The 25,969-nt window shown below is 46.0% G+C and overlaps 1 protein-coding gene across 7 annotated transcripts in view; it reads right to left on the bottom strand.

Moving 5' to 3' along the window:
* Nucleotides 1-10,426: 10,426 nt before the first annotated feature.
* The window catches only part of USP54 (ubiquitin specific peptidase 54), a 2,840,272-nt gene continuing 2,824,729 nt past the window's right edge, over nucleotides 10,427-25,969 (bottom strand). For 5 of the 7 annotated variants that reach the window (XM_069610693.1, XM_069610692.1, XM_069610695.1 and 2 more), the window contains one exon: nucleotides 10,427-12,715. In XM_069610693.1, coding sequence (XP_069466794.1) covers nucleotides 12,072-12,715 — 644 coding nt within the window. In that variant the 3' untranslated portion in view covers nucleotides 10,427-12,071. The remainder of the gene's footprint in view (nucleotides 12,716-25,969) is intronic. The other 2 variants (XM_069610697.1, XM_069610698.1) reach the window with 1 other exon arrangement.

Below are 25,969 nucleotides of genomic sequence, written 5' to 3'. Positions count from 1 at the left end.
GTGTCATGGTAAGTGTTTTGAAGAGGATTCGCTCCTTGACAGGTAGCCAATGGGTATTCCCCTTCTAGCTGTGGAGATGTGGGTATTTTTAGGTATTTTTAATGCTGCTCTAAGGGCGTTACTTTGACTCACCTGCAGTTTTTTGATACTATGATTCTTGCTACCAGCGTAAGGACATTACAATAATCCAGTTTGAGGGCTCTGGCTAGCGTGATGCAGCTGTCATGTGCTAGGCAGGCATTAATGAGCTTTGACGTGTAGGCAGCTGCAGGAGCTGTGGCGTTGACTTGTCTGGTTACAGTGAGGACTGAGTCAAGGTAGAAACCAAGGGTTTTTACTTCTTTTGAGACTTTGATGGTGAAGCCGTCTATCTTGTTGGATTCAAAGGAGTCATCGAGTTTGTTAAGACAGTATTGTGATCCTGTGAGCAGAAGTTCTGTTTTTTCATCATTTAAGCATAATCTGTGTTGTAAATAAATAAATATCAAGTGGGAAAAGGCTCTATAATGGGGAATCCATTATGGATGATGCAGTAGTTTTGAACACACGTACACGAGTGCATGCATGGGGCAGACAGGAGTGCATGCGTGGGGCAGACAGGAGTGCATGCGTGGGGCAGTCTGTAGTATGTGTGGCGAACTGGAGCGCGCGGTGCGGACTGGAGCGCGCGGGGCAGACTGGAGTGCATGAGTGCGTCGAGCAGACCGGAGTGTGTGGAGCAGACTGGGGTGCATGGAATGAATAAGAGTGCATGGAACGGACTGGAGCGCATAGAATTACGTGACGTACATAGTATGGTTTGGAATGCAGGGAACGTTTGAAAGAGCATATAACCCATCGTATCACTCCACCACGCTTACTCTCTTCTTTACACCACCACTCAACTAGAACACAGAGATACTATGACACCATTCGGTATAACTGTTCTTATACCAACATCCGCCGCACACTCCCCAACATTCTAAGTAATCACTGCTGGTTACACACACCCCACCCAGGCGTTCTCCTCAGGCCTAACGCAGCCACATTCGGTCTGGATAAATCCTGCCAGAACAAACACATACTCCTGATCTCTCAACCACCACACCTACCGATAAGAAGCAGCTATTACACGAATACCGCACCAGCTGCACACATACCCGGTGCTCACACGCACCTTTGACTCTCTCTATTCTCTCTACTGACCTGAACTTCGGTTCCCAAGGGCGTTCAACCTACCAGCGCCATCAGACCAAACCAATGGTACATAAGGCGCTATATAAATGCAAAATAACATAACATAACATAAAAATAGACATGCACACATTCTGGTTTGGGAAAACTGGCTGGCCGAGGGAGAAAGTATTGGTTGGCAGAAAGACAGCTGCACCTACATGGGAACAGCTATTTGGATCTGAAATAGAATGAAGAGCATGGGGCCAGGGTTTGCCTTGGAAATTGTTGAGCAAGTGACCGAAGAAGCACCAGTCACGTGGCACTGTCAATCTAGGATTAGTGGTTGAAACTGTAAAAGGGTGACTGGGAGCAGAGATGACCGCAGGCCTAGGAGAAGGTGAAATAGATTAGCTGGGAAAATATTATAATGGGAACAGAGGCCAAATGGATTGAACTGGTGGTGCACAATGAAAAGGCAAGAGGAAACCAAGAATATCCAGAGTGTCAGAGTGCTTGGCGAAGCGAGTCAGTGCCCGATCAAAGTAGCCCTTTTGTTAGCTCTCTATACCCTCATTAATTGTCCATAAATAAACTGTACATGTCAGATTTAGCATTGCATATCTGTGACCAAGTGAAAGCTGTACTAAAAATGTATGTATGACATGTTAGGGCTTTGTGTCTTGCAGGAAGAAGAGGACTGGGCTTGTATTTGCAACTTCATGAACATTGTATGTCTAAGGGGATGGTGCCACAGTGAAGGCAGCCAATGAGATTATGGGGATTAGGTTACCTTGTATATGACAACCCATTTGTATTTTGGGAAATGACTTGTAAGGGAAGATGAGGGAAATGTAGTCGTATGATAACTGTTCTGGAAATGTATATATACTGTATCTGTTCTGTGGTTCAGGGAGACTCAGGTTTGTTCCATCTCCAAGGAGTTGTCTAGCCTCTCTCCCAGCGGCCATTATGAAATAAAGAACTTACCTGTAACTTCTGTTGTGCAGCATGGGTCTGGCATGAATTCACACGCTCACAAACATTTCCTGTTGTCAGGCTACGAATCCTCAGCAAAAAGAAAAGCAAGTTTGTTTTATCCTGAAAACTGCATTTCTCCTCTAAACCAATCACTGTCCTTTGGGTCAAACTGCCCCATTCAATGACAGTATTCTCCGTAAGCTGCACCCCTGCAGGCCATCTTCAGATTAGTTATAGCACGTAAAGTGGCAATATGAATCAAGAAGAGTCACAGAGGAGAAGGAGGGAGGGCTTGCATGTGCATCCATGCCAGACCCATGCTGGAGAATAGAAGTTACAGGTAAGTAACTTGTTCCTTTTCCAGCATGGGGTCTGGCCATGGATTCATATGCTCATGAATATGATTACATAGCAGTACATATACACAACCACGGGAGGTGGCAAGGCTCAACAGAAGCAACACACTTACCCCTGGAACCGACTCACATCAAACAGGTTGCGTAGCACCGCTTGGCCGACCCCGGACTCCTCCCTGGTATCCCTGTTGACACAGTAAAATCTCGCAAAGGTGTGGGTGGACCTCAATGTAGTAGCCCTGCAGATGTCGAGCAGCGGAACACCAGAGAGAAACGTAGTCATCATTGCAATGGCTCTGGTGGAATGGGCTCTCGGCTGACCTAGAAGAGGTCTGTTGGCCAGACGATGACAGTACATGATGCAGCCAGAGAGCCACCTGGATATGGAAGCCTTAGACAGGGCCTTTCCGTGATTCACAGGTCCAGAATTCACAAAAAGTTGAGAAGTCTTCCGAAAGTCCTTTGTGCGTGCCACATAAAACTTCGAGGCAAGAGCAATGTCCAGCAAATGCAATGTCCTTTCCGCTGGCGTAAAAGGATTCAGGAAGAAAACTGGTAGGACCAAAGTCTTGTTGAGATGGAATTCTGAAGGGACCTTCGGCATAAAGGTGGGGTGGGTCTGCAGCACCACTCTTGTTGCATGGAAAGACAAGTACGACTGCTTCCAAGAGAGGGCCCGGATTTCTCTGATCCTCTTGGCCAAGGTGATGGTCACCAAAAAAGCTATCTTCCACAAGTGAAACTTCAATGGGTCTTGATGCATTGGTTCAAAAGGGGCCTCACTGAGCTTAGTCAAACTGACTTTGAGCTTCCAAGCTGGTGCAAGAGCCTTCACTGGTGGAAAAGTCCTGAAGAGGCCTTTGAGGAACTCCTTAACCAGCCTGTGCAACCCCAGCAATGGCTTACCAGGCATCCTGGTGTAATTGGATATGGCAGCCAGATGCACCTTGATCGAGGCTTGAGCCAGGCCATCTGTGAATTGCAGCGGCGTAATCTTCTGAGTCCTACACCACACTAAGAAGCATTTCCACTTGTGGCTGTAGCATGACAACATAAAGGGTGCTCTGGCCTTGGCCAAGATCTTCTTGCATTCCAGTGGTAGGGCATAATGCCCAAACTCTAGGGCTGCAGACGGCACGCCATGAAGCTCAGCGACACAGGGTCATGGTGCAGTACAGTTCCGTTTTCTCTGAAAAGAAGATCAGGAGATGGAGGCAGCCGGATTGACAGAGCCACTGACAGACCGAGCATGTCCGGGTACCAGATTTGCCATGAACACGCCGGAGCAATGAGTATCATCCTGCAACGACATAGTCTGAGTGTGTTGGTCACACGTAGCAGGAGGGGGATAGGAGGGAAGGCGTATAGGAAGAGCCCTTCCCACAGGTACAAGAAGGTGTCCCCCAGACCCTTTGGCTGCAGGTAATAGCTGACAAATCTCTGGCACTTGGAGTTAGCTGCCGTCATGAAGAGGTCGATTCAGGGTTGACCCCACTTGCTGAAGAGAACGGTCACTTAATTCCGACAAAGCTCCCACTCATGGCAGTTCCACAGCTTCCTGCTGAGCGAGTGTGCAATGGTGTTCTTGGTGCATGCCAGGTCAAAAGGAACAAGGAACATGTCCTGAAAAATGGCCCAGTGCCACAAGGGCTGAGCTTCCAGGGGGAGTGCTGGAGAGCGCGTCCTGCCCTGCTTCCTGATGTAGAACATGGTGGTCTTGTTGTGCATGAATATCCTCACCACCTTCCCTCACAGTTGAGGCAGGAATGATTTGAGGGCGCAGAAGACCGGCCGGAGTCCTAGGACACTGATGTGAAGGTTTTTTTATTCTGGGAGCCAGAGGCCTCTGCCACGCGACCGCCCAGTGTGGGCTCCTCACCCCTCCAGCAAGGCATCCGTGATGACATTGGTCTGGTGGGACCTGAAAAGGAGCTCCCTCCGTCAGATGTGGGCACACTCCCCACCATCATAGAGCTTGTTGGAACTCCTGGTTGAGGGCGATCTTGTCTGTCCAAGTGCCTGTGGCTTGCATCCACCGCACATCCAAGAATTCTTGAAGAGGTCTCGTCCGGAGCCTCCAGAATGGAACGAGGTGGATGCAGGAGGACATCGTCCCTAAGAGCAACTTGGTGGCTCGCACTGTTGCGGATTGTGCCGACGACAAATGCTGCACCTTCGACAGGATGACCGCCACCCTCTCCTCCGAGGGGGTGGCTAGGCACAAAACCGTGTTGAGACGGGTGTCCAGGAACATAGCATTCTGCGATGGCTCCATGCAGGACTTCCGATAGATGATGGAGAATCCGAGCTCCGTGAAAAGGCAAATGATCTCTCCAGTGTGCTGGATGGCCACCGCATGGGAGCGGAAGTGGATGAGCCAGTCGTCCAGATAAGGGTAGCGTGAAGGCATCATGAAGACACAGACAACAGATTCCCAACTGAAACAATCAACTTTTATTAACTTAAATGTCAGTATGGAAAAAGGCCTAACTTCGCCTATGCTAATGTGTGATTTCCATAACTAAATAAAACTAAGGTGAGTCTTAGTCAAAGAGTTCAATTTAGGAATCTGGCTGTGTCCAAAACCTATGCTTGACCTCAACTATAACTATAAAATGTGCAGGGATGTCAGCTGCAGGCTTCTTTCCCTCTTTCACATTATAGTGAAGGGGCAGAACTTCCTCCCATTCTCCACCCTGAGGAAGCAATGGCGCCTGAAAGGGGTCAGAAACCAAACCAGCCATTAGTGGGACATTGGGTAAGACGTTATCCATATCAGTCCCCATATAATAAACTAACCATGGGATAAGGGAGGGTGATAGTTTTCCCTAGTTCGCAAAGTGGGAGTCACCCCTGTGGGATAACGTTTTAGCTGTCCCCTAGGGGGTGTTTTTAGCAGAGCGGGGTCACCACCCTAGTCCCAAATGGGGTGGCTCCCCTTTGGAGAGGGGTGAAAAACGTCCTGGTTTCGTCACACTGCCTTAAATGTAGGGCTGAATGGTAAAACACTAGGTTTCTCAGGTTATCCTAGAGCTTGTCCTCCTTACCAGGAGGTTCTGTCAAGGATTGGCCCAAACCAGACAAGGAAGACCAAGAATAAAAGAATGGTCAGCATAGCTGAAGAGAGGTTGAATGTAGCCAGAAATGTGCACCTTGTCAAAAGGAAGCTGGTCCTACTAGATCTCCTATCTATTAGTAAACAATAAGGCTCTTGCCAAGTTTTAGATGCCTCTCCAATCACATCTTCCTAAAAGGGTATGGCAGTTGTTTTTGAGCCCGAAAGGCATAACGCACATGATAGGATCCCTACTTCAGCCAGGGATTCCTACAGTTAAGGAATGCCTAGGAAGTTAGTGGAATACTACATCCGATCATGGAAAGCCTTAGCAGAGTAGAGAAGGTCCTCCTCTCTGAGGAGGCCCGCGGCTGCATCTGCCTGGTAGCTGGAGGGGACTAGCAGATGTGGGATGGGACTGGCAGCGGGATGATGCGCCAAAGTCTGGATACTAGGGGCTCCACTAAAGAGGCAGAGTCATCCTGATTCAAGCTTTGGATGCTGTGACCTATTTTTATATCGGCACGGACTGTGAAAAGACAGAGTGAATAGAGGGAGGCAGTGATGTCCATTGGATCTAGACACTTTGGAGGCAATAGGAGAGGTCGAAACTGCATAGACTGGTGATGAACCCCCTTGATGAACCCCTTAAAGTAGCTTGTCATGACCCAAGTGCATCAGCCTTGGAAACTGCTGAAAGAACCATTCCTCACTTGTTAACCACATTGGTACAGCAGACGACAGAGTGCAGGTGACCGTAGCTACTGGGCAACAACTGCTGTCTGTTTAGCATAGTCTAGAAGTCAGAGTATCGAACTGCTGAGGAGGAAAAAGGATATAGTGTTCCCCTCTTGGGGGACCAGTCTACCACAGCATGAAGAGCCCTTGCTTACAGTGGGAGAGAGTGCCAGGAATGGAGACTTCTCTCTGAGACAATGGCCTCTGACCCAACTCAGGGGCCAGAGGACTCCTGCAATGAAAACATGGCTGAAGCACAGCAAGTCGTCTCGGTCAAAATAGTGGCAACTCTTGCCTCTGTAGAATCCACCATCTTGGTCCTGCAAGGGAGATATGCAGTTCGAACAAGAGGGGACTTTTTGGCTGGTATTTTTATCAGAGTAAACTTGCTTTTCAAGGTGGTAAACACAGCTTGTATATATCCTTCAGGTCTCCTGGTAAGAATTCTGCACTATATAAAAAAAGGTATGGGGAGAATGCCTTGCTAGAGAATATCACTAACCATTGCATCCTGATTTTTCAAAATGGGGTACACAGTATGACTATTAGATTAGGTTGGGCCTCATTACGAGGTTGCTGCCGACCTCGAAACACTGAATCCGCCGCCTGACTTCCCAGTGCCACCAAGACATTTACACCTTTCGATCTTCAATACTCTCAATAGCCTTACCCCTGTCATGAGGAACTGACTGAAGCCTCCCAAAAAATGCAACTCTTAGTACGATTCTGATCTGGCTGAACTTAAACGCAAGAATGCAGAACTGAAATGGGGATCTTCAGTGCATCCTCTGACAAGCTAGCCTGCCGCCCTCTGCAAAGATAATATAGACTCAGCATCGGACTCAAGAAAAGAGTCCATATTCAAGCCAGCATTTCTCTGCGGCTTCCAACAACACGGGCCAAACTTTTCAAAGTATGTAAGGAGCTGGCCAACCCTAATGTGACCTCATCATCTATTGCACCCACCCAGGCCCTTTGTGGTGACCTGGCTGCTCACTTCACAGCCAAAATGCAAGATATCCTCTCCTCACTCTCCTCCACACCCACTCATGCACAATCATCTCCTGGGCCCTCCTCGGCCGCCCCCCACCTCTTCTCTCCTCCCTCTCCCTTGTCACACCTGAGGAGGTTTCTAGACAAGCCCGGGCTATGAAAGCCTCCTCCAAACAGGTGGAACCTTGCCCCTCCAAAACCATCATGGACAACATTGACTCTCTAGCTCCAGCCTTGGCAGACCTTTGCAACCTCTCCCTCGCCACTGGAGTCTTCCCCACTTCCCTCAAGCATTCTCTTGTGCACCCTCTGCTCAAAAAACACTCTGCCGACCCTTCTATTCTGGCAAACTATCGGTTGATCTCCATCACTGCTTTCCTGGGCAAACTCCTGGAGAAGCTGGCAATCTCTCACCTTACCTTCCACAATGAATCTGTTGGTTGTCTCCATGACCATCAGTCAGGCTTAAGAGCATCGGGAGGCACGGAAACTTCTCTTCTGAACACCCGTGAAGACCTGCTCTCAAACCTGGACTACAACTCTCTATCTGTCCTCATTCTCCTTGACCTCTCCTCTGCTTTTGATAGAGTAAACCACAACATCCTGATCACCCGTTTCAGGGATACTCCGGGCATCACAGATCAGGCCCTAGCGTGGCTTGCATGCTTTCTCTCTGACCGTCCTGCCCAGGTGGAACTTGGGCCCTTTCTCTCTGCTATCACTCTTGCTACTTGTGGTTTCCCCAGGGATCCAATCTATCCCCATGGTTTATCAATGTCTACATGGCCCGTTTGGCCCAAATAATCTCAGCCTTCACCTCCAACTTTTAGAGTTATGCGGATGACACACAGCTTTCGTTCAGGCTACCCTCTGCCTCTTCCCCCTCCTCACTCATTCCTGACTTTCAGTCCGCAATTCAGTCCAGGTGTGCTGCTAATGATCTCTGCCTTAATGCCAGCAAGACAGAGATCGTCCTCATTGGGACCCCTGCTCCCACTTTCCCACTCTGGCCGGCTTCCTATGGTCCTGAACCCCCACCCACCAGTGAGGCAAAAATACTGGGGCTCATCTTCGACTCCACTCTCTCCTTCTCTTCTCACATCTCTGACATGTCCAAAAAGTCTCACTACCAGCTGCACCTCCTCAGAGGTATTCTTCCTTTTCTCACATTCCTCCATGAGGCTCACTGACTCCAGAGGCCTGGCTCTCTCCAGACTGGACAACTGCAACAGTCTCTTTCTCAATCTTCCTACTTCTACTCTCCGATCTCTGCAACTTATTCAGGACAGAACTGTGAGACTTATCCTTGACCTCAAGCCCAGGGACCACATCTCTCCGGCGCTGAAATCACTCCACTGGCTCTCCATTGCTGCAAGGATCATGTGCAAGTCCTTCTGCATAGTCAACAAGGCCTCCTGGGGCTGGTGCCTTTATTATCTAGAACGCTCTCTTCCCAAATACTGTAGAGCCCTCCGCTCTGCCTCCTCCAACTCTATGTGGGTGAGTCACTTCGCCAAACATAGATTTGGGGGTAGATCCTTATCCTCTGCAGGTGCCTCCCTCTGGAACAGCCTAACTACCTCTCCATCTTGAGCCGGACCTACTTAAGTTCCAGAAATTCCTCAGGACCTACCTCTTCTCTTCCTCCTTTCTCTCTCTCTCTCTCTGCTAACCTCCTTTCTCCTCGCTTCTTTCCCTCCTTCTCTTCCCCAACCTGCTCAGTTATCTGACTGGTCACCCGGTGCCCCTCATGAGCTTCGCAGGTCCCAGGCTCCCCCGCCAGTCCTGCACTTGCCTCTGTACTCTGCCTGGCACTACTGCAATATGCACCCACTCTGCACTTAACCCAGGCCCCTGCTGGACTGGGCACAATTGTCCCGCTTACCCTCCCTCACACTTCCTGTTTTGCGCACTTGCACGTTCCTTGACCTTGAATGTTCTAGGCCTTGCAAGTCTGTTTGTCCGAACCTCCCTCTGTCTCCCATCCTCAGCTAGGTGTGCTTGAAATACTCATAGGCGCATTGATGACCAACTACCAAGCAACCTGAAATGTGGCCAAGGCCAGTTCTGTAGTTTATTGATCTGTATGCTCCTCTCCCTCTCCCTGCACTTCTCCTTCACTCTGTGTCAAGCACTTCACTAGTATACATGCCTCTCGACTAGCATGCTAGCTATTGTTGTAAATCATTCAGAATCTTCAAGGCCTAAGAATGATGACTGTATTCCCATTTTACCTTCCCGCCTCAAAGCACCTTGAAGCCCTTCACTTGTGTATAAGCGCTCTACAAATAAACAATTCCAATTACAAGTCCCAGGGGAGTGGGAAGTCAGGTGGTCGATTCGGAGAGTCTCCATTCCTGTGGAGTCCCACAGGACTCCACCGGAATGAGGACTCAGAAGCACCATCGCTAATGGTGCTGGTGCTTCCACGACAACTCTGCCTACTGGAGCCGTTGCGCCCAGCAGGGTCAGAGCTGTCAGGTGCGGCGGCCCCGGCGGGTAGGCTTGTAGTGTGGTGGTCTGGAAACAAGGGTGCCGGTAAGCTTACCGGTACCCTTGTTTCCGAACCGCTACACTGGTAATGAGGGCAATTGTCTTTACACAAAAGGCACGAGAAGCATGGCCCAATGGATACAAGGTATGTCTATCATACAAAGTTGAGTTTATTATAGAAGTTCTTCTCTCCTGGTGTTTAAAGTCAAATGATCAAAAAACACTGTCACATTTGGTCTTTTGCATCAGTTCCTTAATTAGTTGTGGAAACCACAAATTGTGTATTTGATGTATGTATTCAAGATTATTTAACTCTCTTTTTTTGGATTATTGCAGGATCTTTGGAGACACCTACCTAAAACAACAAGGGATTGATTACAGCTCCTGGGGTCTATGGCAGAATGAACTTGCACTTTTTCTTTTAATGTCTATCTTCCTTTTTAGTTCTTATATCCAGCTCCTGAGAATAAACAGATGGAAATAGCCAAGTCTCACTACATTTTATACCAATAAATTGCATCAATGCCCCGTGCATGCATCTGATAACACGTTTGTGCATGTACAAACACAAAGTGATTTCGTACAAATGCAAAATGATTCCGCATCTGTCTGTAGAGGAGCCTAATGGCTGTAAGAATGCAAAGAATAAAGAAAACAGTACATTTGATGTTAACAAGAACTATTTTATAGATTTATTTGAAAAATACTTACAAAAGCAAAATGTTTTGACACTAAAATATTTTACCTTACCCAAGGTGTTTACAATGATGGAGTTATACATGCAGTGGTAACAGTCTTCTCTATATTGTCAGCAGTGCTACAGTCATTGGCTGGAAGGAGAGGGGATTTCTGATTAACCCATGGCACTGCCCACCCAACCAAACCTTTACCACTGTTGTTCAAAGACCATGGTTTGTGCTTTGCTTTTCTGCACACAGAACACATGTTCTTGGACTTGCCAAGTCTCAGAGACGGTTAGGGCCCATCAAAACATCAGGAATTGAGTCTTTATTTCTGCCACACCTTGGACTGTCACTAAAGGAATAGGCCCACAATGTATAAAAATAATACCAGACTGGGCTTCTCTGGAATTATCCTCATACTTGGTGATCCTTCACATGCATGCCTTTTGTGGTCAATAGAACATCATCTTTTTAATATACTTTATAATATTCTTGTTTTGGTTTTAAACAGCGCCTTTCACTGATAAAGGGCTTTACCGTCAGAGCACTTTGGAAATATACTATGTACACAGCCACTGCTGGAGTGGAATGTCTGCATCTATTTCAGCACCAGGGTGATAAAGGAAAGAAATATGTTTAATATTATTACTATAACAATTAAAGTTTAGCAAATAGAGGCACAGGGAATAAAAAGTGTCAGTGGGGAACATGAACTTCATATGACTCTTAACCCCAAACCTAATAGCATAATTCCTAGATGGATCATCATAAGGAAGTTGAGCAAGGAGATTTTCCTCGCAGCACAAACAGCTATGCTAACTTTGAGTAAAGTGCTCTGAAGGCAACATGTGCCTTGATTAATATATGTGAAACTACTACTGCTGAGAGAGGCAGGGGGTAGAGCAGCTGGGCTTTCAAAAGGGAATGCCTCTAATTTAAAATCTCATGTTAGACTAATACTGGTGAAGCCAGTTTCGGAGGAGCAGAAACCACACGTAACTAGCACTCATGATATATTTTTAAGAACTAATGAGGCGAGCAGTATCTGAGAGGCAACCAACCCCCCCCTCCCTTTTTTCGGTACAGTTCCTACACCATTCTCAAAATGCTCTACCGCCTGAGAAAGCAAGAATGGGGTAGCTGGGATGTACACAGGCAGATTTTCTATAACAAACCTTTTTGTAATATAATTATTGCTGGAAAAGACACACTAGAAGGGTTTATTTCCCCTTACAAATAGTGCCAAAACCATTCAGTACATGTATGAGTGCTAAAGAAGGGAGGTAATGAAGAACCTTTACAACCCCACATACCATTTCCAACAGTGACCCATGCTTAAAGGGTATAGTTTCTAATGTTCCAGGAGTTCCCCATAGCTTACAACATCATATACTACAATTGAGCATCTGAAATAGCATCTAATTTAGAAAATACTAAAAAGGAAAACCAGTGCAAATATATTTCCACATGAATCTACTTTTCCAAGACAAGACTGGCACAGATACAGAAAGGAAAAGCTCTTCGCCTCATTACAGTTGGTGCTGTGGTATTTACTGCAGGGCAGGCAGTGATCCCTTGATTCAATTTCCATCCCTCCTCAGGATAGTCAGAAATCCAGTTTCACCAGCCGTTTCCTTCAAAGGCAGTGCCAGAACCTGCACTTGCCCAACTGTTTGTCCCGTAGGAATCAGAAGATGAATATTTGCCTTTGTCCAGATGAAGTGGATGAGTTCTTCTCCCACCAAGATGAGGTCCAAAACGGTTATGTCTCCAGTCTGACTCAGGCGGCATATCCACCCTCTTTGGGCCTTGAGCCTTAAGGGGATGGGAGACCAGTGGGGTACCCAAACTATCACCAGCTTCCCAAGAAGGTGTGGGCTGTGGTCTGTAGACTGTATTAGCTGGCAGGTTGTAATTCACTGTGCAGGATTCATACTCTTTGTGGCCAAAGGACTGGTGAAAGAAGTCGCTGTCTGAATGCCTGCCCGGCATAGCTCCATAACTGGCATTGACTGCAAGTCTAGCTCGGAGGGTTCCTGGAGGAGTACTGACCACTGGTTGATAATGACCGGGAGAGGTCTGACTTCTTCCCCCCATTTGCTCCCCATGCTCAGCATAAGGCATTTGTCCCACAGAGGAAGAAGAGTAAATCCTCTGAGTCCTAGGAAGTGATCCATAGTTCAGTCCCATACCTAGGTGGTCTTCATTTTGGAAAGTTTCACCCCGGTCAGACAAAGCCAAAAATTTCTGGACGTTCTGATCTCCTGCAAAATATAAAGACAAGAAAAAGAGCATGAGATTTTAACGTGAGTAAAATTGGTCTACTGTTTACTTATTGATTATCCCCACAAAAATATCTTGTTTAAACTAGAGAAAATGAAAACATACTCAAGAGGGATATCACATCTCATAATGGCTTTCGCCCAATAGTACTAAACCTCATCTGACCCTGGCAAATCTTGTTACATCTGTAAGGAGATACTAAAATCAAGAAAGGTTTGCATAATTTATTATTTAAAAAACACCAGCAGATGATACAAAAAAGCTTTAAGAGTAAGAATGGTGCCACCAGATCAATTTTACAGCAAAGAAAAAAGTGGCAGGTTTGTTATGAAATAATACAGTAATGTGTTTGTTATGATGTGAGGGCAAGTTTTTAAAAGAAATCTTTTTACAAAAGTCACAAACACCATTGCCCAAAATTAGGCCACTTCAGGCTTGCCAAGAAGGTTATTTACGTAAAGCGATTGGTGCCTATTTTAGGGCATTCAAGGATGAGTGGCAGCAGAACGCAAACAACATAGTAGCTAAAAGCTTCTAAGTGTTACATAAGCACGCACTATATTAAACTGTTAATGGCGACAGCTAGGAAAAGCAACACTCTGCTATCACCTTTGAGATTTCTGTGATAACCAGTTCTAGATTTATACTGATATGATATGATTGGTTATTTATAACGCACTTAATACCCAGAGGTTTCTAAGCGCGGACCTGGGTATCGAACCTGTGTTGCTCGGGTCGTCTTGCTTCCAATGCGAGCACTTTGCCCTTGAGCTATCCTCCCGAGTACTGGCCAGCTACTATATCATTTCAACTGGTAGGAAATTGTCCTTTCCTAGATAACCAAAAATGTGTAATCCCATATGTGTTCCTTCAACCATTCCACAGATATCTGTATACATTAATGTAGCCATCATAAAATGTGTGTCACTTTTGAAATCTGCCAATCCAGATGCTCCCATTCAACATAGAACTGCAGGTAGTGGTCATTAAAATGTAAGCCCATTAGAATCACACAGAAATCTTACTAGTAGAACACATTTTTGTATAAATCAATGTGTATCAAACTTCCAATGTCTTAGCACTGTGACATGTGATGCTTTTAGTGGCCTAATTATATTATTGTGGTAGAGTAAAATGTCTACACAATATCTATTAGTGAGGTGAGGTTGTATGGGGAACATAGAACACTTTGCATACGGAAAATATGGGTCACTGACACCATGCACAACTTTCTATGTGATACAGGATGTAACTACGTCATGTAATCCCAACTCCTAATTAGGTTGGATTTTTAAATAATACATGTTTTAATGTTACAAGAATACTTATACTGAGACCAAAAGGGATTTTAAATATATGAAATAGGAGGAAAGGGCAGAGTGATAGTGACTCTATAGTGACCCTAACTAAGGATCTGAAACCTTTGGCTCTCCAGATGTTTTGGACAATTCACATGATCCCTCACCATTGATTGTTCCGAGTGGGGTTGATGGAAGTTGTAGTCCAAAACAACTGGAGAACAAAAGGTTGCAGACCCCTTCCCTAAACCAGTGTGCCAAATAACCAGGAAAATGTGGTCAAACCTTCAATTACTTAGCAAGCTTCTAATTTTCAAAAGAAAACTACTGCTTAGTGCACCAATTTAAAGCTTCAAACTCTTTGGATATGTTTAGTCATCTTTTGTCTCGCAGCAACATCTGTGCATATGAAATGTCTTTTGAGGAAATATCCTCCTAGGGAGTGTGAAGTGGACTGAAGTGAATAGTTTTAAACTTGAAAGACTTCAGACTTAAAAAGAGCTCTTATATGCATGTTAGCACCTTTAGGCCATGCATTATATGTATGTTTAAATAAAAGGTGCATACTTTGGGCCTCATTCTAAGTCAGCCGGTCTGGTAAAAAAGTGCTGGTATTCGTGGATACCGGCACTTTACCCGACTGGGCAACTGGATTTGCTTGGAGAGCACCTGCGTTAGCTCCAGCTGCGTTAGCTCCAGCTGCGTTAGCTCCAGCGTTTACACCTAGGACAGACTTCTCCCAGAATACCTTGAGAGCAGCTTCAACCACAAAAGGGAACAAATATTGGGGCATTACCCGTGTTAGAAATGTAGTGTGTGCCATTTCAATTCTAGAAAAACTTGTTTCAATCAAAACAACTTTAAGTGGCAACCCCAGCAATTCACTAACTGCCAATCTTGTAATGTTATTTACACCATTAGGTGTCCGTGTAATCTGTTATATGTAGGGATGACAACAAGGAAGATCGTCACCCGCATTAATGAACACAGATCACGGATTAGAACTAAAAACATCACAGCACCATTAGTCCAACACTTTCTACATGAAAATCATACTGAGGAACAGTTACATTGGACGGTAATAGACCAATTGAAACCGGATACAAGTCATTATTCCATTCACCATAGAATGCTGAGACTTGGGTCTACCCAAGTGGATCTACCGTTTGAGAACTCATAAAATTGGGTTAAATGAAGATTTACAGTGGCCCATTTTGCTACAACATTAGTATAGTTCTTCAATTGGCGATAACATCATTGGTTATAGATGAATTTTAAATCTTATAGTATTCTTTAACCATGGATATGGAGTTGACTACAAGATCGAGTTGGTGCTGGTAAGTTTTACTTTGTGTCTTTTTGACAAGGTCAGGCTAAATACAATTCGACTATTGTGCTGATAACAATATCTAGGCAACAGTAAATTTGGATTTGGATACCACATTAGATCAGCATTGCTCTAGACACATCCCTTTATTAACATGCAAATGAGCAACCATAAAGGAGCAATATCGATCTGCTCTATCATACAGGAGAATGAACAATCTTGTTAGATTGTGCCTGTAGTTTTTGGTTCACTAAATAAGATCTTTGGTAGCAATACCTTGCTGACTTGCCAGGCATGTGGACTTTGCTAGGCAAGTCTGGATTTGCCTCTAGTGTGTTTTTTCCGCAGTTGGTTTGTCTTAATTCGGGTCCTCAGAAAATTCTCAGTCAAGTCTCAGTAGTTTGCCATTCAAGTAATCACTCCTTTTATTGACAGTGATACGTTGGTTTTTCACTTACCGAATAATAAAAAACTATTGCGAGGTGCAATGTGTAATAACATTGGGCTTCATTACGAGGTGGGCGGTAAGGGATTACACACAAAGGGACTCTAGAGCTAATAACGGTACCGCAATTTGCGGTACCGTTATTAGCACCTTCCCCATTCCCAATGAGCCCTATGGGGGCTCAAATGGGAATGGGGAATGGCCCTGGTGAATGGGGAATTACCGGTCCCGCCAACCTTGGAATGGACCGGTAATTGCTCCATTCACCAGGGCGGAGTTGGAACAAGTTTGGAGGCAGCCATGGCGCTAATAGCGCCATGGCTGCCTCCAACCTCGTAATGAGGCCCATTGTCTTTTTTCCCCACTCCAACACGGCAGCCTTTCTGTCACCCCTGTCTATGTTAGTTTGAAGTAACGGGCCATACGAGGTGTGTTTTGCCTGACTTCGCGCTCTAATAGCCTGCTCATTAAGGGCTTTGAAAAAACATATAAAGGACGCTCCGGTACGCAATGGGCTAGTTTTGTGCAGTTGCTCCAGAAGGTTAAAATTTGCATTGTTAGATACAGAGTTGGTATGCTGCGTTTCGAGGGAGCAGTAGTGTACAATGACATTCGTCCACACATAAAGGTAAGCCTGTCCCATTGGGACAGCGGGTTGTCTTTCTCTCAAAAGGTCAAAAGGGGTTCAAACACCCAGGCACTCGATGGTGTTCCGTGTCCTTTTCTTCCTCCTTTCCCTCCCTCTTCTCCCATCCCCCCTGCTCCCCAGAAGGCGGGTGGGACCTATAGTTAATTTTTTCATGTTTAGTTAATTCGATGACCCCGAACAATTGTGGGAAGCAACGACCGTGAGGCTGTTTACTATGTTTATGGCACAAACACGCAAGGAAGAGGGACAGATTGAGCTTGATTCTGGCTGAGTTGCCTGCCGGCGGACCTCCGGGAGCAGCAACCGGTTTGCTGCCCTCGGAGACCTGCCTTCAAATCAGCCCTTGGTTGCAGTTTTGACTGTGCAGCCTTGGCTGCAGCTGGTTTTGGATCAGCAGGACTGGTCCCATTTGATCTTATACCAGGGGCCATTACCTCCAGGCCCACCCCCTAAATCCCCCCTTTTTTCCCCACTTGATTGCCTGTTTGATTTGTTTAGACTTTGGGTGATGGATTATCACGACACATGGCCACAAACATGTCTCGTGAGATACAGTGTCAATACATTTCAAAGGGCACAGGCATACCTGTACGACGCAGCAAAGAAAGCACGCTGTAATAACATGGAGGGATGTGCATTTTTTCAATCATGACTGCATAGGGACACTCCTTCTGGAAGCACTCTTAAAAATTATTTTTGTTAATCGTTTTACAGATTCCATTGGGGCGAGCTCCTTTTTTGGCCAACCTTTTCGCCTACAATGTAAAAGATAAGAATTTTGCGGCAAGTTGCCGCAACATGGGTTAGTTACGTTATTTCTCTGCGGAGTGCGACCCAGATCCCTATTGCAAAGGTAACTGAATGCAAGATATTCCTTGGAAGTATTTAATGGCCAAACTCATAGTTCTTTTGTTTAGTACTCTTCAATTGTTTTATATACTACAGAAACATATATTTGTGCAGGTTTGGCATGCACAGTAGAGGCACGGACATTGTAGTTCTTCCCTTGGCTGCAGAGGAACTGTGATAGATTGGGGCCTGCCCTGGCAAGGAACATCCTCTAATCGAATATGGATGTGCCTACAGTATAGGTAAGGTAGTTTCCTTCCCCCTTACTGTGACTCAATGCCAAACATATACAGGAATAATAGCATCTGTTGGTTAGACAGGCCTGAGCTCTTCTAGAATTGGGCTCGGACTTGGATAGATAAAGTTCAATGTGGTGTTTCACGGTCTTTGGCTACAACGCGTTGCGGCCATTGGAGTGCACTTCTCTCCCTCTGACTGAGTGTTGTCCCAGGTGGGTTTTGGGTTCTAAAGTGAAGGTTAAACTGTTTTTTACTTAACTTTTTGAGTGATAATATGAAGTGAGCCAGAATAGAGAGACGATTCACCAGCAGGTGTTTTCTAATTTAAGGTAAATTTAGGAGGATGGTGTTTCAACCCCTGAAATCAATTGGGCAGATGCAAAGAGTAAACGATGTTGAAGTAATTTTAGCAGTTGGGAATACTGTTCTAGATAGGTGCTTGTTCTCTTCTTTTATGAAATTTCTGCAGACAATCCGGTGACTCAAGCAAATTGAACACACACCTTTGTGATCAAAATTGAAGACTGCTTATATGTCCTGATTAGGGTGTTGGTTGAAATATTCCATCAGCAACCAGCTCGAGTCGACACGAATATCATTCTAGTTTTTCCTTTTAGGATTTTGCCTGCTTTTTGGTATACATAAAGGTATCTGGTGAATTGTACATGTTCAAGAACAACTTGAGAATATGTGCCCATACGATATTAATTCATTGATGTATGGTTAGATGATACTTATGTATTTGTTTTAAAGGGCTAAATAGAGAGTCCTGATGTGTTTAAAAACAAAGGTTTACAACAGCATATTTTGCACAGCATGATTGGTTGTTTTTTAATGAGAATGGGTATGATTGCGGTGTATGAATAGGTATGGGTGGTTACAATATGGTGTGTGTGTGTGTGTTTTTGATGATCTATAATGACATTGTATTTTTGGATTAGCTGACTTTTAATTACAAATTGTAGTAAGAATTTTAAAGATGGTGTATCAATGATTGTCCGTTTGTGTATACTGTCTCTATATTTATGAATATGAGGTTATCAAAAAGAAAATATAAATAAAATAAGAAAAAATTGATTCCACAACAAATGTTTTATGAGTTTTGAAATTCAATCTCTCTAAAAGGGATTAGTGTGTGAACAATTGAGAAGCAATAAGCAATGCAAAGAAAGTCGGTACATGTCTTTTGACAATTGTACTTTTTGTGATGCAGCTGGAGGTAAGGCAGATGCCCTACCAGCAGAAAAAGCCCTAATTACAGGCACCGGCAAACGTAGATTGTTATCCCTCGGTCAACAACCACAATGTGAAGCAACGTCAGCTACAGGGTGCAACCTCGACCACCAGATGAGATCCAAAAAAGTCCCTACAATTGAGCAGGATTACAGGAAAAGTTAAATATAATCTGATAACAAATTAAAGATTCATCACATAGAGTCTCACTTTAGAAATGATTTAAGAAAGGAGACAAGATGGCTTCCAAGTAACAAGGCCCTTCATGAGCTCAGCCAAGCCACCATAGGAACTATTTCTGGTGTCCCAGAACAGTCTCCAAATAGAGACCACACTTCTCTCCCCCTACCTGCTGAAGTGGCACTAAGTTGGACGGTGGCCAAGATCCAAAGATCTTTCATCACAGAGGCAGCAACGCCCACCCACTATGGAATTTAAACCTTTTATAATTTATGATCAGATGAACTTGGAATTTTTTTTTTACTATGAAAGACTAATTTCATCAGCTGTCACAGATGGCCTTAAGGACACACCAACTCTCCAAGATGGTTCAAGGGTTTTTATTGGTTTTGTAATTAAGGGGCATTCTAAGGACCTTCCCTCTCTATATTGTCTAGATATGGGCATTCCCTCCGTAAACCCAGGCATCCCTCAACTCGGGGATTATCGGTAAATATTGGTAAACCCTTATATCTACCCAACTGTCTGGCTAAGGGGATAGCCTGTCTTACACTCCATCAGTGAACCTTCTAAGTGGTCCCTGCTCTAGATTCCACAATTTGATGCAAGTTATGGGTTGTGCCTTTCAGACACTCAGGCCCCCTTCGATCTAAGCCTCCAGTTTAAGGAAAATCCCAAGCTGTACAATAGAGTGCGGTGTAGGTGCTCAGACACTAGATATGGGGAGCGAGCTCGGATGATACAGTCGACAAGAATGCCTGTCCTCCTGAGGTGAGCCGCCACCACTGCTAGCAACTTGGTGAAAACTCTGAGAGCCTAAGAAAGACCGAATGGCATGACTTCAAAATTGCAGTAATGTTGGCCCATCACAAACCTTAGGTACTTCCTGTGCTTCCAATGGGCATGCACATGGAAGTTGGCATCCTGAAGGTCCAGTGATACCAACCAGCCGATAAGATCGAGGCCTTGCAGGATCTGGGCTAGAGTAACCATCTTAAATTGATTCTTGGCCAGGAACAAATTCAGCAGCCGCATAGACAGTATTGAACGCAAACCCTGTCCTCCTTTGGCACCAGAAAGTAAGTGGAGTACCAAATCCTGCCTCGTCCCGAGCGTAGTAACAGCTCTATTGCGCTCTTTGAGAGAAGTTTACAGACCTCCTCCAAGAAGATGTTTTTCGGAGGCAAGGGGTTGGATGTAGGGCCACGGTAGGGGGATGTTGCACGAACAGGAGACCATAACCCTGTTGGATGTTGTGCAAGACCTAAGAGTCGGATGTGGTCCCGGACCATTCTGAGTGGAACAGGAAGAGCCCCGCCCCCAAAAGGGGATTGGTGGAAGAAAATCTCAGAGGTTTTGCAACTTGTGATAGTGGCAGCCGCCGCTCTTCCTCTGGGGGCACTTCTACCCCTAGCCCCTGGGAATCTCCTGCCTTGCAATCCTTCGCAGGGCTGCCTGGCCTCGACCATGCGGGATATAGGAGGCTAAGGGACAACACCCCTGTCCCCTCATGGAAGGCGCAGAGTGTTGTTGTAAACATTATGTGTTACTACTGACTTCTGCAATGGTATTCGCTCTCCCCTCTTGCTTCTCCACTCTTTTTGACTGCTTAATCTCTGTTCTCTCCTCCCCTCCCCTCTCCCTTTTCCTATCTCCTCCCCTTACTTTCTTCTATGCACTTACTCTATCAGAATTGTCCCTGGACCTAGTATGATAGCAGCCTCGTCTGTCGCTCCCCCATCCCCATACTGTTCACCCTCCCTCCTTCCAGCCCTATCTGAAACGTTGTCAGGCCTAGTACGATAGTCGCTTGTTTTGTTCCTCCCTTTCTGCACCCCTCTCCCTCACCTTTTGTTTTTCTCCGGCTCTACCAGAAATGTCATCAGGCCTAGTACGGTAGTCACCTGTCTGTTTCCATTTCCTTTCCACTCTCCCCCTCCCTTCCTTATCTATGTCTTAGCTCTTGCACTATCTAAAATGTCGTTGGGCCGAGTACGATAGTTAATTTCACATCCTTACTGTTCATGGCCTGTAAGAATGTCGCTGTATTTTCCCTTGTTCCCTCCCTTGCCTTGAAGCGCTTTGAAACACATTGTGTATAGGCGCTATATAAATAAACTATCATATCATATCATAACAGCCATACCCAAAAACTCTGCCGTCACCTTTGATGATTGGAATATCTGGAGGTGTCACAGCTTTAGTCCCAAACAGGTTCTGCCCAGCAAAGAGTATGTCCGAGAGTATAGCCTGGACATCCTCTTCCAGGAGAGACACCTTACCACTTTACTTGTGGCCATGGATTTGCTGACACAATCAGCCATGTCCAGTCCCGATTGTAAGATCTGGCGAGAAGCTTCCCTGCCACCACGTACCATAGAAAGGAAGCCCCCCACCCCATCTCCTCCTCAGGGATGTGCTCAGCCGCATTGGCAACAACAGACAGAGGACCGAAAGAGAACTTCACCCGGGTGCAGGGGGCCTTAATTGCGCAAAGGGCAAAGTTACCCAACGTAAAAACGTTCTCCAGTCCAGCCTTTTACTCTCCCTATCAGTGAGGAGAGAACGAAAGATGGATGACTTCAGGTTCGCAGTGGCGGCCTGTACCACTAAACTCTCAGAGGGGGCAGGACGATGCATCCTAGCCAACTCCCTGTTAACTGCAGATGTCTAGCCAGGCCACTCTCACACTTCTAGCACTGGGGCCTCAATTGCTACATTAAATAGTAGCAGGGACTCCCTTTTAGTACAGGATGTCAGTTAACTCAAATTGAATTTTCGGCCTGGATAGAGCAGATATGCCCAGGCTATCAGCTACCATAGCCATCCATTTCTGAAAATACACCTGAGGCTTACCAGGAGTGGAGGCTGGAAGAACGTCCAGTTCAGGGGAGGTGTCCAGATCACCGGCCTCTTGGATGTCCGAGGTCAATCATTGGACGTCTTTGGCTTCCTCATAGTCCTCCTCTGGGAAGTCCCTGTCTTCCCTGGAGGCCAAGGGTTCCAACCCAAACGGCACCTGGTCCCTTTCTTCTTTGTAGAGGTCATACATCTTAGACACAAAGAGCTTCAAAAGAAGAAGAGCATATTTCAGAGCCCCCTGGCCCCCCGAGTTGGAGCTGGCGCCGAGACCTTCCTGTCCAAAGGCAGGTCGTGACGATGCTGAGAACCTTCATCCCTCTTTGAGTCCAGGCCTGTGCCTGCAGGCATGCAAGAGTGCTCCCCAGCGGGTAGGACCCGTCGGCACCAAGGCCATCGGCATCATCGCTTGAGCCAACAGTGCCGAGGCTGAAGCCTTTAGGCGTAATTGTTCCCATTCCTGCGGAGTGGATGATTGGCTTGGAAAGGTTACATGAGCCGCCTTCTTCAGGGGAGTCCCTGGAGCGGTGCTCTTCTGTTTAGAATAGAACAAAGAATGCTGGTGTGAGGATCCACCTGGGGAGCTGTATCTCTTTCAGTGCTTCTTCTTCTTGTCCTCCTTTTTTTTGCGTGGGTGCAATTTCTCTTCGGAACACTGTTCTGTGTGAACTCAAACGAGACCACACAACATCACTTCTCGCCTTGTGGACATAGTGAAGATGTTCACGCCAGTTCCCATAGCGCCTTTGGGTGAATGGAGTTCTGTGACCGGCAGTCCTGAGTGTCATGCTCTTCGTCCAAGCAATACATGCAAATCTGGTGCGGATTCTAATGCAACATCTGCCGGTCGCAATCCGCGCACAGTGTGAAACCCAAAGCCTTCAAAGGTTGGGCATGGAATTGTAAGAAATCCAAATTAGCGCAACAAGCATGCTACTGATAGCAAACAGAGTTTTCAGAAAAAAGAACTGAGGTCAAGTGGCGCAGCGCCTCAATATATACTGGCCCCAAGGTCATGTACGGCGTGGGGCACACAGAGGCGTCAGGTGGAGCCGCCTATGCCCCCATGGCAGTGGAAAAGTTTCTGAAGTATAGATGCGCTGTGGATAGGATTAGCATAGATGAGGAATCTGTGTGCAGCAGGAATCCATTCGAATGGTGTATTCACACTATACCTTTTGTCTAAATTGTCTAATTCATACATTGGTTCAGTAGGTTAAACATGAAAAATATCAAAAAGATGCTAGATCACAAACAATATACAGGAGAATTCTTAAATCCATTTTCACGATGTCTGTGCCCACAACATGTGCCAGCATTGTCAATATAAGAGCACAATCATGTTGGCTATGCCCAATAATACCTTTTTGCCACTGAACTGGGTGATATGTCAAGATTCGCACAATACGAGTGATATGGCTGGGATTGGAACCCCAGGTAGCTTTGTTGGAAATTATACACCAAACCCTCCAATTGTTTTACACAAACTAAATTGTCAGAGCAAGAAAATTCAATGCCATCCCTACTACCGTTGCACTCCCGATGTTGCCAGGTAAGCAGACTGAGGCATTGAGAGGTATATTGATCTTCAAAGGATCACACACATTTCGATAAGAACCCAGGAAAAGTGTATTCAACTAACTGGAGGCAGATATTTCCATACTACTGCCACATTTTATTTGCTCATGGTGTATGGTAGCAAAATTAACACCTGTTAGTAAATTCGTTTCCTTGTGATCCATAAGGGTATGAAAAATGATGCACAAATATTCTTTAAAATAAGAATCTATATCAATGCTTCTGTATACCATAATCATGGACTAATATACCAAGCTAATGCTTATGGAGCAACATACATCACAATGTGTTGTCAGCATGCTTTCAGAAGTTAACAATGCTACAGAATACACCAATAAAATAACTAAAGGCAATTAGCAGCAGCAATCCATGGAGATAGAGGCAGAAAAGCTTAATTTAATAAATACATCGATTGGTGTTATGACAGACACATACATTTCAACACGTCCACACAGAAGAGGTTCTCCCAGTCATGTTTTCTTTTTATTGTCGGCCTTATAGCTTTGCTTTTCTCTTTATGAAGTAAGGCCTACAAACCCAATTATTGATAGTAGAATCCAGGACTGGTTAAGCATCTCCTGCATGGAACGGAAAACGCTGCCATGTATGTGAACATTGTAGCTGGGCTTCAAAACAGGTCTTATTTACAAAAAAACAAGTGTCACACCCTCTCCATGTTAAAAAATTGCAAATGTGTTCCCAAAGTAATTTTTAAACGAAAGCTCTCATAACTGTGGGAAAACATTCCCTTTCAGGTTACACACCATAGGAGTTGAATTGCATGCAGTGGCTATTGCTAGAGATCAATCAACAAAATGCCCTACTTTGAGAGATGCTCAGCAGGTGCTGGGATTTCCGCTTTATAAAGCCAGATCACGAGTCCCACAGGACTACATTGGCATCTCTCAAATGAAATGTGATCATGCTCTTAGAGAAGACTAAGGGCCTCATTACGACCCTGGCGCTAAGTGAAAAACGATGGCGGTAAAAGAGTCCGATTATGACCCCTGACCGTTAACTACGATGCCATTAGCGGCATCGTAGTTAACGCTGCCGCTAACTGCACCAAGGACGCGCGCATGCGGCATCCCACACCGTAATCACCGCCATGGCGGAAAGGTACGCGAATGCCGACCCAAGCGGACATGCACCTAACGCCATCACCCAGCCCGTAAAGTACCTTACCGCCATGGCGCTAGTAACGCCATCGCGAACCAACCGTAAAGGGCCTTGTGCAGTGAATCCAGCTGCCACAGGTGCACAGAATCAGCACAGGTGGAGGCAATACAGACTCAGGAAGTAGAAAAAGAGCACACCCAACCCCTTCCCAGACCCAGTCACACTCCACAATGATACCAATAGGACTAGCAATGTTGGGGCAGGAGGACCTGATAGCAATGCAAGTGCTACAACTTCAACTACAACAACAACAACAACAACAGGCTGCACAGAGGAGACGCAGGAGGAGAAGGAGGGCAAGGCAGGGCCAGCAAGCCCCACCAGCACAGCCAGTGCCACCACAGAGGCAGCCCCCAATCCCACGCATCAGAGCCAGTCCATTCAACCTCACCGCTGAGCAGATTCACACCCTGTACCGTTTGGACCGGGACACCATCACCACCATCGTGGACATGATACACAACGACATTGTCAGCATGATTGAAACACCCACCGCCATCCCCCCCTACTGAAGGTAGTGTCTGTGCTCCACTTCCTGGCCACAGGCACCTACCAGCACACAGTGGGGCATGGCATATCACAACCATTATTCTCACGTACACTGATCCAAGTGCTCAATGCCCTCCTCAAGCACACAGACGACCACATCTCATTGCCACGGTCTGCCCAGGAGATTGCTAACACCAAAGTGGGTTTCCATGCACTAGCTGGCATACCTGGTTGCATTGGTGCCATCGACTGCACCCATGTGGAATTGGTGGTCCCACAAGCCATGGAGGTACCGTACCGCAACCGTAAACTATTTCACTCAATCAACGTGCAAATGCTCTGTGACTCCAACAGGAACTTCATACATTGTTGTGCCCGATTCCCCGGATCAACCCATGATTCAATGGTCCTGAGGAACTCCACAATACCACGCTACATGGAGCAACATGCAGGCCCAAGATCCTGGCTACTTGGTGAGTCTAATGTCATGACCATGGAAATGCGAAGTGGGTAGGTGATCGACGTACCAATGCATACTTCACCTGGCAGAAAGGGGGGGGGTGATGCATACTTCACCTGGCTGCGGCTAGCAGTAGCCAGACCATACCCTGAGGCAGCACTTACGTCATCTGACAACTGTATACATGATGCCTGACCTAAGCAGCCCTAACATGGGAATGAAGGTGTGTCCCAACCATGACACAACCATCTGCAAGTGTATTGTACAAAATGTGACAACATTGACTCCAACGAATAGCAGCTACATGCACGTCACCAAACACCATCTACTGATAGGCCTGTCCCCCATAACTGCGCACAAAGGAGGCACATGACGGACAGGAACATCAATACACCACAACTCAGACAGCAAGGCCCACAAACTGTCCACATTGACATCAGTATTGTTCAC

The sequence above is a fragment of the Ambystoma mexicanum genome, chromosome 8 (genome assembly GCF_040938575.1).
Source record: "Ambystoma mexicanum isolate Mex_15411 chromosome 8, UKY_AmexF1_1, whole genome shotgun sequence".
Lineage (NCBI taxonomy): Eukaryota > Metazoa > Chordata > Amphibia > Caudata > Ambystomatidae > Ambystoma > Ambystoma mexicanum.
Note: the sequence above shows the minus strand (reverse complement) of the source record. Positions and strands in the feature narration are given on the sequence as shown.